General features: G+C 57.1%; 1 protein-coding gene across 13 annotated transcripts in view; it reads right to left on the reverse strand.

Moving 5' to 3' along the window:
- The window catches only part of DAGLA (diacylglycerol lipase alpha), a 60,925-nt gene that overhangs the window by 20,554 nt on the left and 25,140 nt on the right, over nt 1–15,231 (reverse strand). For 3 of the 13 annotated variants that reach the window (XM_017652577.3, XM_036995616.2, XM_073217671.1), the window contains 4 exons: nt 4,347–4,485; nt 3,737–3,948; nt 2,260–2,361; nt 1,689–1,827 (listed from right to left, as the gene is read on the reverse strand). In XM_017652577.3, the coding sequence (XP_017508066.2) occupies nt 1,689–1,827; nt 2,260–2,361; nt 3,737–3,948; nt 4,347–4,441 (548 nt within the window). In that variant the 5' untranslated portion in view covers nt 4,442–4,485. Of the gene's footprint in view, nt 1–1,688; nt 1,828–2,259; nt 2,362–3,736; nt 3,949–4,346; nt 4,486–5,497; nt 5,619–6,098; nt 6,211–6,792; nt 7,858–12,524; nt 13,054–14,216; nt 14,472–15,231 lie in introns of those variants that run through there. The other 10 variants (XM_017652578.3, XM_036995613.2, XM_017652581.3 and 7 more) reach the window with 8 other exon arrangements.

Here is a 15,231-nt window from a genome sequence, read left to right on the forward strand (position 1 = left end):
GCTGGGAGTAACCCATCTCCCAAGTCCTCAGACTGCCCTGGAAGGAGAAAGGGTCAAGGGCTTTCCCAGCTTCCTGATGACCAGAAACTAAAATCACCCATAGGTGTGGTATAGGGAGTTTGTGTGCATCCCCAGACCTGGAGGTGGATGAAGGGTCAGCAGGCTTGAAAATGTCCTTGTCAGAAAAACTGTCTGTTGGTTTTGGAGCAGAGGGAGGATGAGTGGAGAACAGGGTGAGAGGTGGTCGCACGAACCCCGCCAGGACTGTGCCGCCATGCCAAGCCCTCTCTGAGAGCTGGAGAAAAATGTGACAGGCCGGGACCTGTGAGCTCTGAGGCCTTTTATTTACCTGCACAGGACTGGAAACCATAGGAAAACTTTCTAATTAAAATGACAGTCCCCACCGGCCCCCAGCTGCAAAGGTGTTGGCTGCACTGGACCTCGAAGGCAATTACTCAGAGTCAGTAGGGGAGATAAGGGCCCCTTTTCCCAGGGCCCCAGGAGCCCAGAAACCAGGTCAGGTGGTGGGGGCGTGTACACAGAGTGAGAAAATGGGACGAGGGGTGGTGGTGGCAGGCTGCACCATGAGGGAAAATGGGCTCTTGGGCCTTGGCTCCAAGAGATGGTGTTTTGGGCTGAGAGGTGGCCAGCCCAGGCGTGGGTGTGGCTCTGGCTGCAGGGCCAAGCTGGTGTGGTGGGCCGGAGGGGAGTCGAACACAGAGGCGCAGGAGGGTGGGGTGAGGAGAATTCTTGCTGGAATTCTCATGGGGGCAACCTGCTCCTCTGGAGATGGACTACCAGTTCTATACCCCACCAACATGACCTGCCCTCTCTGGGGACCTCATCCATGGAATGGGGATCACAACCGCACCAGGACTGGTGAGAGCATTCATTGCACTGACAGTGGAAAGAGCATGGTGCAGGGCCTGACTCAGGGGAAGCTCAATTAGCAAGAGCTGCTGTGACCCTCCCTGGAAGCCCCCCTTTCTTTTTGTTTTAGTAACCAGGAATTACTGTGACCCTGGACACCCTCATTTTCTCTGCCATGGCACGTACCCTTTCCCCTTTCCCAAAATGCCGTGCAAAACTTACCCCCTCCAGGAAGCCTGCCTATTTTTCCTCCTCCAGCCCCCTTAATGCTAGAGGCAGCCTAGCCTAGCAGTTAAGAGCAAGGACTCTAAAGCTGATTGCCTGGGCTGGATCCCAGTCCTGTTATTTACCAGCCGTGTCATCTCAGGCAAGTCATATAGCCTCTCTGGGCCGCAGTTTCTTCATCTGTGTCATGGGGATGAAGGTAACAGCTAACTCATGGAGTTGCTGTAAGTTAATATATGCAATGCTTGGCCTGGTTTGTACATGCTTCCTGCTATTTCTATCGTGGTTATTATCAGCACTGAAGATGATGACAGACAATGGTTCCCTTTTACTGAGCACATACTAACGTGAGCATCATGTTAACCACCTCGCACGTGTTTTATTTCTTTTAAATCTCACAGCAGAAGGAGGCGGCAGAGCGGCCATTATTTCCCTTGTAAAGATCAGTTAACTGGGGCTGGGCAAAGCCAAGACTCTGACCGAGGCCCATGGCTTACACAGGTTGGGACGCAGCTTGGGAGGCATGGGGCCAGCCCCCACTGGCCCGTCTGCCAAGCCCACTTGGGGACCGCCTTCCTGCCTAGCTGACTGACCGCAGGTTGTAGGTCCGCAGGTTGCGCTGCCTCCTCTTGGTGGCTCTCAGCTTGACAAAAGTGCGGCCCGTGGGGTCAAAGACGCAGAGGACAGTGATGCAGACACTGAGGATGACCACCCAGTTGCAGACGACCATCCCTGTGGGGGCAGCAGTGGGAAGTGAGAGGTACTGGGGGTGGGGACACCTCCCTGGCTCGCCCGCTCTGAAGAAAGGGCGTCTGCACAGTTCTGAAGCTCCTGAGCCCACACTCTGGCCACCTAGCCGTCCCCTTCTGAGCCCTGACCCCAAGGCCCACACTTGGCACAGAGCAGGTGGCTCTGTGAATTTCCAGGGAGGTGTTAGGGGGCCCTCAACTGTTGCCCTGGCAACTGTGTGCCTGCTGCTCCCCCCGTCCCAGTCCAGGGTCCCCTCCCTGAGGACAGATGGCAGACCACAAGGATGAAGGCTACAGCCTCACCCAGCCAACCTGTCAGGTGTCCTCACAGAAACTGTTTCCTTCTGGTGGAGCCTGACCTTCCTCTTCTTTAAGCTGACCCTGCCCCTTCCACCCCCGGGGCTGGCTGACGTACCGAGGGTGACGTTCTTGGCAGTGAGGTCGTTGCAGGAGGTATAGTACTGAGTGAGCCAGACGATGCCCACGATGGCATAGATGAACTCGATCACCAGGATGGCTGCAGGAGAGCAGGGCGCTGGTTGAAGGATGGCCACCTTCTGCCCTCTGGGAAGGGCCCTGGAACCTTTGCTTGGCCCCTCCTACTGCAGGATCGCCAGCCAGCTCAGCAGCAAGGGCATCAGACCCTCCCCCACCCCCGCCACATGGCCTCGTGGACAGGGCCCAGGGAACGTGGCTGCCCACCACCATTCCGTCCTGCTGTTCATGTGTCCTCAGGCTCTCGATGCTTCCCTGAGGTGACTGGGAAGGTGGATGATGAAGAAGCATTTCCCTATTCTTTCAGAATTTTAGAATTATACCCACAAACTCTGGAATCAGAGATGTCTTAGGCAAGTTACCTATCTCTCCAAGCCTCCGTTTCCTCATCTGTAAAATGGGGTGAGAACATCTACCTTAGAGGACTGTGTGAGAATCAGATGAGGGTATTAATTTCGTGGAATCTGTTATTTCCCAGAAAGAGGCAGGCACTTGGGGTAGGAAGAGGGAGGTGCCCCAGCAGTCAGCGGCTCAAAGCGCCCTGCTCAGGCCAGATCACTGAGCCCAGGGCAGGGAAGAGGTGGAGGAGATCAGCGGCCCTCCAGGGGCAGCAGTGGGGGCCCCAGCTGCACAGGCAGCGCAATGCGGCAGCTCAGAGTCCAGGCTTTGAAGCCAGACGACCTGGGTTCAAACCTCAGCTCTGATACTCACACACTTGGTAGTTCTGTGACCTTGCGGGAGCTAATTAGCCCCCCTGGGTCCCAGATTCCTCATCTGTAAAATGAGATGGATGATAGCTCCTCTCTGAGGTAACACGGGGTGACGGGTAGCTTAGCACAGTTCTTAGAAGCACAAGGGAAGTGTTTAATGGGACTGGCCAGGAGAAGCAGCTGGAACCCAAGCCCAGGAAGTGGACACTGGCCCTCTGGGAAGCTGGTCCAGGTCCTTCCCAGGAAGGGGGATCTATTTGGGGAGGATCACAAAGCAGCTGAAGAGATGTGCATGGCCTAGAAAAGGGCTCAGCAAACTTTTTCCGGGCCAGAGAGTAAATATTTTAGACTTTGTGGGTCACAATTTGTGTCCTGACTGCTCAGCTCTGCTGTAGTCGTGCAAAATCAGTCAGTACATAAATGAATGACTGGGGTCCAATAAAACTTTATTTACTAAAACAGACAGCAGCCTCGATTTGGTGCTCAGGCCACAGTCCCGGCCACCCCTGGCCTAGAACATAAGCCTAGTAACTCTGCTGGTTCGCTGCTGGAGCCTGGTGCTGGCACAGGGCCTGGCCCATTGCATGTGCCCAAAAGTTTTGGCTGAATGAATGATGGTGCACGGGAGGAGGGTGGTGGTGGGGGTGGTCTGGACCAGCTCCCACCCCCAACGTGGGTGGCCCTTACCCAGGCGCACGTAGAGCACGTACTGCATGGACTCACGGGGCTCCGTGTAGAGGATACCCCCGCGCATGCTCAGCCAGATGATGGCCATCTCGGCGATCATGCAGCTCAGCAGGATGCCCAGGTAGCCGCGGCCATGGTCCACCAGGTTCAGGGAGCAGGCCTCATTCGGGTTGTAGACCAGGCCAAAGAGCACCACGGACAGGATCACAAACCTGGGAGAATGGGCGTGTAAGATGGGCTGGGAAGTCTTTGTACCACCCATAGTCCCTGGCAGGCAGGCCCAGCCCAGCCGGGACTCAGGAGGTGGAAGGCTTTGCTGCTACAGATGCAGGACCACTGTGCACATGGCATCAAGTGCCTCTGAGGACATGGGTGGCCACGGACAGGGAAATGAGAAAACAGAGCCCAGCTGCCCACAGCAGAACAGCACCTGCCAGTGCTGGGGTCAGGCCTAGTGGTGGGTAGTTCAGTTCTCTGGGTTTCATGTGGGTATCACCCAGAGTGGGTAGACGTTTCAGACACCAACTCCTGGGAGCTGGAAGCATGACAGAGTCAGGACAGATGGTCAGAAAGCTGTCTTCCAGGCCTATGGCAGAGCCCTGAGACTCACCAGGTGGTGTGCAGGAGGAAGAGGAAGATGGCCGGCAGGACGAGGTCATCGCTGCCCACAGACCAGCGCCGCCGGAACACCACGATCCCGGGCATGGCTGGCAGCTCTGCAGAGGCTCAGCGGGCCTGGTGCTCACCTCCTGAAAGAGAGGAGAGAACCCTGTGCCTGCCCGGGCCACTGCAGCATCCAGGTCCACTGCCCTCCTGGCCAAGTGTGCCCAGCAGCACAGGCATCTCTCCCAGGCACTGAAAACGCTGACCCACCCTGGGCAGGATCCACCCCCCAGAGTATCTAGCCCCGAGAGTCAACATAAAGGACCTCAGTAGCCAGACGCTGGCTTCAGCCTTACCCTGAGGACTCTCTCCTGCCCCTAAGACTGGCACTGGCCTCTGGGATTGGCTCTGCCTGGGGTTGCCCCAACAGTAACTGCTCAGCTCCATTAAAGACTTAGGCTCACTCCCTGTCTCCCTGCAGATGGGATCAGGAGAGCCCCAAGCCCCTATTACCCAGAGACTTGGCCCAGTGCACTTGGTCCTTGGGAAAGGTGGGGGTAAAGGCATGTGTAGTGCTGGCAAGAGAGAGGGTGGGAGTGCCCAACACATAGTAAGTGCTCAGTAAGTATTTGTTGCCTAAGGTCTTCAGTTTCTTGCTTTGCTGGAACCTGAGATCATGCGCTATGGCTAGATTTTACACCCATCAGATAGAATTCCAAAACACAGCTATGCCTCTGGTAGAGGACATGGTTAAAAGACATGGTCAGGAGCACCGCTGAGGTACTCAGCCACTCTGCTGGAAGTGGGCATGCCCTGCAGGGTACCCCATTCTCCTGGCAATTCACCTCTCTTGCCCACCCTGAGCCAGGCAACCTTAATTGCCTAGTCTCCAACTCTCTGAAGTCACTGAATTCCAATTAGCCACAGGCAAGCTCAGGTTGGAGTGCTGGGAACTGGGGCCCCCACACCCTAGAGCCCTAGGAAAAAGGCTAGCCTAGCCTCAAGGGCCAGAAGGCTTCCACAGGGTCACTGGTCTGGGAGATAGTGGTAAGGGGCTCCAGGGTAGCCCTGTGCTCAACTATGCACAGAAACCCTGGCCTTGGGGGGAGGCCGGGCACCCCACTGGAGGGCAGCTGCTCCCGGGTGGCAGAGGCTTACATGGCACCTGGTCCAGGGCTGGTGGCAAGTCCTCCTCTCCCCAGTGACGACTCCGGGGAAACAGAGACCAGCATCACTTAGGAAGGAAGTGGCCAAGTCTCCCCTGGCCAGTGGGCACAGCCTGCAGGGTGGGCAAGGGGATGTGGGGCTGGGTGGCCAGACAGCATGTCCAGGCCAGCCTGCCTCCGTCTCCCACTCCCTGGTGTAGCCACTTCATCCAGCCACTGCCAGGCTGCTCTGGGCAAGCGGGCGGCCTGGCGGGCTAGCCTGCCAGGGTCGTGCCTACTCCTCCCCCCACCCTCAGGAAGTGACATCACCCCACTCTCTCCAAGGAGGAGCTGGAGCATGGATTCTGGGAAGTGGAGAAAAGGATGGAGAGCGTGGGAGCCTTGTGGCGGGGTGGGTCTGGGACTGCAGGGGGCTGGGACTCCAATGGCATGTCCATGACAAGCCGCTGACGGAACAGGCTTCTATTGGGAAGGGCGGAACTGCGGGAGCTGGGACACTGTGGGTGGCAGCAGGGCTGGGGCAGGACAGAGCTGCCAACGGCCTGTTTCAGCACCAGCTCTTCATAGGCCCTCCCCATCTCTGGGTGGCTCACCTTAAAAATACAGGGCTCAGGGCCCCTCACACAGCTGAAGTCACTGAGAGGCCGGTCAGCCTGGTCCCTGCAGAGGCACCGTAGCTCCGCACCCACACTCATCAGGCCAGACCTGGGTGGAGGGAGGGAGTGGCGTCCCCGAGGGGCTGCCCGTAAGGCCCCTGCCCTGCCAGCTACTCGGAGCATCTTGCTCTTAGGGGAGTCGAGGAGCGCCCTGCCCAGTTGCCTTGAGGAGCACCCCTTCTTAACCACCTTCACCTCTGGGCATCTGGAATAGCTAATGCTTCTTCAATTCGCTCGTACCCCTAACTCATGTGCAGGCCCGCCCCCCCAGCTCTTAGGTGGGAGCAGTGGGGCAAGCCGGGCACCTGGCCCGGCATTAGTGGGCCACCAAGGAGTGTTACTTCCTGTGCAGCCTCTGCCCCCGCGCTCAGGGGGCAACGAGCCTGAAGCTGCCACCGGTGCCCACCTGGATCACATGGTAGGCTCCTGCGGGCTAACCCCACCAGGTGTCCCATTATAGGCCCTGCCCCTCCAGCTCGCACCTGGGGCCAGCCCACCACTTTGGAATCCTAGGCACAGCTCCGGGAACCCAGGCTGCCTGACTTTGAACCTGGGCTCCAGCACCCACTAACTATGTGACTTACTAGTTGTGCCTCGGTTTCTTCACCTGTTACGTGTCGATTATCCCTACCTGTTAAGGTTCTGGTGAGGACCACGTGAGAAACCATCTGCAGAGGCCCCAGCCAGGCTGGATAATGCCAGCACTGGTTTCAGGGTGGGGGTAGGGGTGGTATATGAGCCCTCTGCTAGACCAGCTGCCCTCCCCTGCCTGAGTGAGTGGACTCTCCAGCTGGTCACCAACAGGTCACGGTGAGGGGCGGGGTGCCAGGGCCCATGCTGCCGCTGGGGGCGGGTGGGCCACTCCACTCCATGTGGATTCAGACATCTCAGGGCTGCTATTTTTAAGGACCTGAAAGGCACCCTTTCTCTTGAGACCCCAGCCTTCACAATGGGGGCCTGTTCCCCTGCTGGGGATGTGATTTCATCTGGAGGAAATGCCTCAGGAGGGGGAGGGCCGTGGCTACTTCCTGGTCTGGGGCTGCCACAAAGCACTTCCTCTGGCTCTCCACCCCTGGGCACATGGCTGGTACCCTCCAACAGCCACGGGGGATGGACGGGGCACACAGCCTTCCCTCCTGACTCCAGACCAGTGGCATTTCCAGCGGGGAGGTGTGGGGAACAGGAACACCGCTGCGGGCTCCCCATGCCCCTGGCTGGGCCGCAGCCCAGGCAGGTATGAATGAGGTGCCAGTACCCGCCTCACACGATGGAAGGACTTGAGTGGCTCTAGGCAGCCCCTTACTTGCCCCACCCACAAAGTCCAACTTCCCTGAGGATGATTCAGGCCCCCAAGTTAAGTATTAGCCATTCTGGGAGTTTCTTTTTCTAAAAATAAAAAACTCTTTTTTTAAAGGCACATGCTGTCCCCTACTTGAAAAACCTTCCGTGGCTCCCCTTGGCCTGCAGGATAAAAGTCCAAGCTCCTTTGGCAGTGGCTGAGGGCCTCAGTCACCGCAGGCAGGGCTTGTGACCTCGGGCAAGTGCCTCCCTCTCTCTGAGTCCTGGAGCAGAAGGACACTCACTAAGCCCTGGGGATTCCAGGCATAGACCAGTGGGGCACAGAGCCTACCTCCAGCCACCAGTCATCTTCTGGCTCAGGAGGCCCTCCAGGCCCTTCTCACACTGCCCACCTTCCTTTCCTAACCACCCCACTGAACTTACTACTCCCTAAAAATACCCCTTTGGAAGACCCCGTGTTTTTTTTAACCCCAGGTCCTCTGCTAGATAAAATCCTACTTATTTTTCTAGGCCATCCAGAAGTCACCTCTTCTTTGAAATCTTTGAAACCCCCCCTGAAAGCCCCCTTTCCCGTGCCACCCTTCTCAAATGGAACAGGCTACTCCCTGTTGGGATCGCGGCCCCTCTGCCCAGGGTAGCCCTGGGCACACTGCCATACAGTAAGCTTGCTCATTCCTTGCTGCTCGTCCCACCCCAACCCTGAGGGGGGCGCCCTGCAGGTTGCCCATTTCCACGTCCCTCAGGCTGCAGCAGGGACGCATCCCATCTCAGTGCCAGCCCCTCTCCTCCCACGTGGCCTCGGACTGCTGCTCCATCCCCCAGCTGCTGCGACAGCTCCCCTCCCTGGCCCAAGGCCCCGAGCCAGGGCCCCTTTCCCCTCTGAGCTCGCATCCTTGGCTTTTTGGTAAATGTCCCACCCCAGTGCCGCCCTGACCCCTCAGAAAGCATCGTCGTCCCCTCCGCTGGCTCTCTTGACCATTCTAGCGTTTTAGCTCCTTCATCTGCAAAACAGGGGTAAGGTGGTCTTGAGAACTGACTCCAATGATGTCGCTGAAGGGCTTGCACAGGCCCTGGCAGACCACAAGGCCCTAACCCTGGGGCTGCCATATTAACAGAGCTCCTAAGGGGCTTTCTGGGACTTCTGGGCAGGATGACCTGTGACGGGGTGCTGCTGATACCGATGATGGGCTCCAGCTGACTGCCAAGGGCTAGACTGAGTGGATACAACCCTGACGGTTGACCCACCCCACCACAGGCCTTGAGGAGGGCGTGAGCTGCTGCGTCCAGCTGGCGTGCACAGAGTGCACCGCCCCAAGGCCAATGGGAGCTGGGAAGCCACCTTGCTTGTCTGCCCTGGGGCAGGTCACTGGAGTCAGGCTGAACCCAGTGCCACAGGGGACAGGATGACATGCTTTGGGAGCCTGTATAGTGCCACCTCAACCTCTGTGTCAGCCCATGAGATTTCCCACCTGGCCAGAGGTGGCCATGGGCATCTGGATCCAAGGATGTGCTGGAGGTTAAGCCTGAAGGGACAGCAGCCAGGTCTGGGCCACAGGGACACATCGGACATCAGCCAAGCCCCTCCTATGTCCCAAGTCCTAAGCTAACCACCTTCCATCTTCACAGCAGTGATGCAGGGTGACAGCGTCACTCTCATTTCACATGCTCTAAAAACAGACTATGTCTGAGTCCTGGTTCTTCACTTACTGGCTGAGTGACTGTGGACAAGTTACTTAACCTCTCTGTGCCTCAGTTCCTCATTTCTAAAATGCAGGTGAAAACAATACCAACCTCAAATTACAACTGAAGAATGAGGAAACAGGCTCAGAGACTCTGCCCAGACACCTTCCAAGGAGCAGGAGGCTGAGCAGGCAGGAGACGCAGGTCATTCCTGCTGCCACCCATAGCCTGCCCTTGATGCGGAATATCAGAGCTGGAAGGGGCCTTGGAAACAGTCCAGCCACCCCTTTCATAGGCGAGGAAATGGAGGTACAGAAAGGCCCCAGAGTCTCCTGGCTTTCCCACAACATCCATCCTTGCAGTGTCACCACGAGATGCTGGACCCACACCTCCAGAGCCCTGCAGCTGGCTCACATCCTTCTCCTTCCTTATGGCACACCCCACTCCAGCTCCCCAGGGGGCACTTCCATTAGCCGAGTGTCACCCCAGGGAGCCTGGGCTGAGAGCCTCTTTCACTCTCTTGATGCATAACCCTCTTGGAAGCCAGCAAAATCCACACAAGCTCCCTCGCTGGAGATCAATCCACAAGAAGGCATCAGCCACTTGCAGTTTCAGAGTCATCTATGGCTGGCTTCGCCCCAGCCAACGGGCGGGGCCCCAAGCACTCTGCAGCTCAGCTAGCAAAGGACAAGGGACCTCAGGCACAAGCCCCACCTTCCCTGGGCCCCCAGTTTACCCCTCCTGCCAAGGCTGGTGGCTGGGCCACACCCTAAAGCTGCCAGTCCTGGACCAAGAGCAGCCTCCCCTGGCCAGAGCATCACCCACCCCTTCAGGCTGCAGCTTCTCTCCTGAAGAAGGAGGAGCCTGGACTAATGAGAGGCTTGTATTTTTGTATTTATGCTAGTATTTATTTGATTTCACAACAAATGGTTGCATGTGCCTTACAGAAATCACAAAAGATAAAGTTTAAAAACAAACTTCAGAACAAAAACCAATTAAAACAGAAGGTAGGGGGACTCAGTTGCACATGTGCAAAACATAAAGGCCCTCACAGGAACTACAAGTAAAACTATCATTAGATTCCATAATTCCTGGTGGCCAAAGTAAAAAGGGAGATTGGGTAGTCTGTAAGGGCTCTTTTAGCTCTGGAGGGTGTTTTGATCCTTGGTGCCCTGAGGGAGGGCCCAGGCCTCCCGTTCCTGTGATGCATGGGATTCCTGTGTGAAAGGGCTTTGGAATTGGAGGTGCTGCAAAAAGGTTAAGGGAGACGGCCACCTGCTGAGCCCCCTCTGCTGGTCTGGGTCTGATTCCAAGTGTTACTGTGTTGGGTGCTGAGGCTTGTCCCTTCTTGGGTCAGCATCTGACTCCAGGGGACTGACCTCTGTGAGGCTGGGTCCCAGGCAGCCCACAGGGGGAGTGGTAGTGCCTAGAAGGCTCCATCCTAGCTGAGGCGCTGAGGCAGGCCCACCACTAGCCTACTCTCTTGCCTACCTAACTGGGCTGGCACATGGTCCCTGCCTCTTTAGCAGCACCCAGGGTGGCTTCAGTGGTGGCCAAATCTCAGCTCCTCTACTTCTCAGCCACATGCTGAGAGCTCGTTAACCTCTCTGCTCCCTTTGGAGGCTTAAATGAGAGCATCTGCAGAGAGAGAGAGGATCAACACACAGTAACTAGACTCATTTCGCCAAAGTGCAGCGTGCTCCCAGGGTTGCAGGGTGATGGGGAGGAGAGAGTCAGCCCATAAGTGAGGGACCCAGGGGCTCTGCTTCCTCTAGCGTTTGTCAGTTGCCTACCTTGTCTTGGGCCTCATCTAAGCCCATTACAGACAAAACTCACTTAATCCTAATAAGAGCAGAAAGCTAGGTCCTGCTATTACCAGTATTGTACAGATGGGGTGAAGTGACTTGCCCAAGGTCACACAGCCTGGCTCCAGAGCCCATGTCTTTGCCTCACACACTACTTCTGAGGAGCAGGATTTAGCTAAGTGCCAGTTTCTGAACCCAGGAGCTGACTTCTAACCACCCTGACAGAGAGAGGAGGAAGGGACTTCGGGCCTTAAAGAACTCTTGAGTCCCACCACCTTGTGGAAGAGCGGGGTATTGGCCCCATTCTGCAGATGAGGAAAACTGAGCCCAGTGGGGTGGCTGTGGAGCCAGGAGGGCACAGAGCTAAAACTCCATGTGTCCTTTCACCCCAGCCTCACCAGGTCATAGGGGACAGCCCCACAACTTTACAGACAAAGGAAGTGAGGCTCGGAGAGGTGTGATAGCTGCCTGGGGATCCCAGGACAAGGAAGAGGCCGAGCCGGGACTTCAAGCAGCTGCTTGAGGTGCTCAGAAGAAGAAAATCTCTGCCTCCATCAGTCTGACTCCTCATTCCCAGGTGCACAAAGATCCACCCGTTCCTTCCACCCTGAGTGCCCTTCCCCTTCCCGGGGCTGCGGACCCACACAGAGCCTGGGCTCTGAGAGGCACAGGAAGGGGAGGTGGCAAGGGAGGTGACAGAGAAAGCATGCCATGCGTGGGCTGGGGGCCATGTGTGCCACCCGCCTGTGCCCGGGTGTGTGCAACCCAAGTTAGGGGCCCAAAAGCTGTTGCTTTTCACGCGTCAGCTGTGCTGGAGCAGAAGGCAGAGCCGAGCCTGCCCAGGGCTGGAGCTGGATTTCAGCACGAGATGGGTGCTCACACGCTCAGGCCCTGGGACTAAGACTATGTGCCTGGTGTAGCCAGGGGCAGGAGGGGGATACCCCTGCCACTTGGTCCCCTCCGCCCACCAGGGTCTTAGACTAACAACCACCTTCCCCACCCTCCCTACCAGGATGGCCTTGAAGGGCCGGGGGAGGTGCCTCCCACACCCCTCACTGCAACCCCGTGGGTAGGTATGGCTGTTTCTGTGCCACAGCTGGGGGAACTGAGGCTCCGAGAGGTTAAATAACCTGGTGAGTGCGGAGCCAAGTCAGGCTTTGAAGCTAGGTTTGTCTGCTGAGTTCTCACAGCATCAGTGTGCTTGCTGGCCGAAGCCCCTCCCCACCGAAGAGCAATCTGGGGGCTGGGCGCCGAGTTCAGGGAAGAGGATGAGAGAGGCAGCCCCAGGTATCCGGGACCCTGCCTATGGGCATCCTGGGCTAGACCCAGAAATAGCTCCAACAGTTATTCTACTACCTGCTTTAAAACTGTAAAGAATTTAAGAATTTTGTTTGAAAAAATTTTTAATTCTTATATGGCATTTACTACATGCCTGGTATCACAGCAAGGAGTTTACATGTATTAACTCCTTTAATTTAATCTTTTAAACAAGATTTAACAACCCTATGAGGTGCTATAATCCCTACTTTACCCATGAGGAAACTGAGGCCCAAGAAGTAACTTGCCCAGGGTCACTTACTGGAGCCAGGCCTGCATGAGGCTCTCTGCGCTCCCAGCCGCTCGGAGGAGGCTCATCAGGGCTCCGTTTATCACCAAGGCCCCGGCTTCTCATTCTCACGCTAATTATTTTCCACTAGTCTACAACCAGCAGAATCTGCCATCTGCCACTGGCCCTGTCACTGACACCAGCCAGCTCCCTGGGAGTCAGTTGGGGCCTTTGGTTTCCTGCTAGTTGTTCTGGGAGGGCAGCTGGCTGCTGGGGAATGAGGAGGGCGGGCCTGGGAGGGCGGCAGAGCCCTTTTCTGGCAGCCGGGCTGGGTCCTCCTCCCTCCCCTGGCCCTCCCTCGGGGTGGAGGTGGGGCACTTACACCAGGACCCACTTAGTCCTGGGCCCAAATGGACCTGTTCCCAACAGTGGAAGGGGCTCCCAGTGTCTGGCCAGGCCAGGTTTTGTTTCGGAATTCTTTAGAGACTGTTTATTTTCCTGAAAGTTGAAATGGGCCCTTGTTCCACACTTAGTACCCAGGGCAGAGGTGCCCTGGAGTGGCTCAGAAAGCCGGGCTCTGCTGGGTCTCTGAGTCCCCTGCCATTGCCTCCTGCCTGTCTGTGGGGTTGGTGGGGGGGGGGGGGGACTCAGACGCCTTTCCCAGCTTTCTTTCTATACAGGCCAAGTCCTTCCCACAGCCCTGTGCTGTGGCCTGCACCCGCCTCATGATAGCCCCTGAAGCCCTCTCTTCCTCAAATGCAGACCTGGAGGTGGCAACCATCCCATGCACACAGAGCCACCTTCCCTCTGGCCAGGAGGAGGGCAGCCCTGGGTTTGAATATGAGTCCCATCATTTCTGGTTGTCTGTGACCTTCACTTCTCTGTGACTCCATAACCTCATCTGTAAAATGGGATAACGAAGGTACCTGCTTCATAGGGAGTCACGAGGAGGGAATAAAATAATGCACAGAGGGCGCTCAGCCCATAGAAAGTATCCGTTGCCCCCATCACTGTGCATTAATCATCTCTCCTGCAAGTGCTCAGACCTTTTCCTCCCTGCTGCTCAGAGTCCCTGCCCCAAGGGAGGTCCGGCAGGGGGCTGCTAATCTCTCTGAGATCTAAGCCAACCCTCCCAAACAGAAAGGCCTGGCTCCCAGGCTGACCCCCGCCTGCCTCCTTGCCAGCCTACCCAACAGGACTGGAATGGCGGCATCTCCCAGGAGCCCCTCCTGCCGGGGCTGAAGCTTCACTGGCCCTGCCTCCCTTAATCCACAACAAGCCAGTGATGGGGGAGCGCCATCCCACTGGTCAGTGCGGACCAAGGCCCCCCTTGGGCTCCTGCTGGAATCCGGGGTCTGTGTCTCTGAGGTTCAGGGTGCCCCACTGCAGATAGCTTCCCACTCAAACTCAGGATGCTCCGAGGGAGAGGGGCCCACCACTCATGACCATCTGCCCAGTCTGCATCCTATGGCCCCCTTCCCTTGCCACACACACCTCCACCTCCCCAGGGCCTCTGGGAGCCCCACTCGCTGGGAGCCTCTGGCCTGGCTTCTCAGAGATTCTGAGAGGAGACTCTCTGCCCTGGGTGCCAGCAACACCTCCTAGAGGAATTGCACCTTCCACTTCATTAGGGGCCCCCTAATGAGGCCGCTAATGGGGATGCTAAGTGGGCACACCTAGCCTGACACTTCATCTGGGAAAGCCCCTCCGGCACGCCCAGCATACCCTGTGCCACCACCATCCTGTCATGCCTCCTCAGGCTGCGGGCCGGCCTCGTACTCTGGCCGGCATTGGTGGAAATGCCTCCCAGACTGGGCCACGGATACGCAGAGGGGCCACCTCCCTGGGCAGCACGGCCATGTAGGGCACAGGCCTGCCACTCAGGTTATTGGGTTGCACTTCAGCCATTCCCTGGGCATCTCAGAAGCAGGGAGGGATCAAGTGACTACGTAACAGGAGCTCTTTCCCAGGGGAGGGAGTCTGCAGAGAGAGTTCCCGTGTGCGACAGGAAGGGCCAACATCCCTGCCCCCGTGGAGCACGGGTGGAGGTGGTGGCCCCACTGCCTCCTGGCCCCAACCCCACCTCTGTGACCCTCCACTCCCGAGCCCAAAGAGGGGATGTCAATGCTCTTCAAAAGTGAAACCCTCAGGGACCCCAGATGAGGGTAGGTGGTCACGGCAGGCAGGCTTCCTGGGGTTTGCAGGCTATCTAAATCAGAGTGGCTCTTAGCTAGTTTACATATTGGGTTCCTTGTAACATCATATTTGAACTAAATAGTCTCAATGCTTAGAAGTTTTTCAGAGGCACTGGACAGGACAACCTCTCAGGTCCACTCTGGCCTTGGGTTTTAGAGTTTTACTTGCTGTTTTCATGCAGGATGGCCTAGGAGAGAGCCTTGGGGCTCACACGTCTGCCTAGCCTGAGCCCTTATGGCAAAGGGGCCACAGAAAACACTGATTCAAGAGCTCAGAGTCCAGGGCCTGGGGCCAATGCTTCTGTCCCTCAGGCCCTCCATTCCCTCTCACCTCCCTAGGCATGACAAAGCTGGACCCAGGCACAAGGAACACAGGAGTCCACGAAGGGGTGGGGCTCAGAAGGCCCTCTGCCACCAGGTGGAGGACAAGGCTAGACCGGCTTCGTCCTGGGGCCTCTATTCCTTCATGTCCACTGAGCCACCACCTTCAGAGTACAGTGCAGGGGCCACTTCCCAGGATGAATCCACTAGTACAGAATCTTCCT

Source organism: Manis javanica, chromosome 11 (assembly GCF_040802235.1).
Source record: "Manis javanica isolate MJ-LG chromosome 11, MJ_LKY, whole genome shotgun sequence".
NCBI classification, from domain to species: domain Eukaryota; kingdom Metazoa; phylum Chordata; class Mammalia; order Pholidota; family Manidae; genus Manis; species Manis javanica.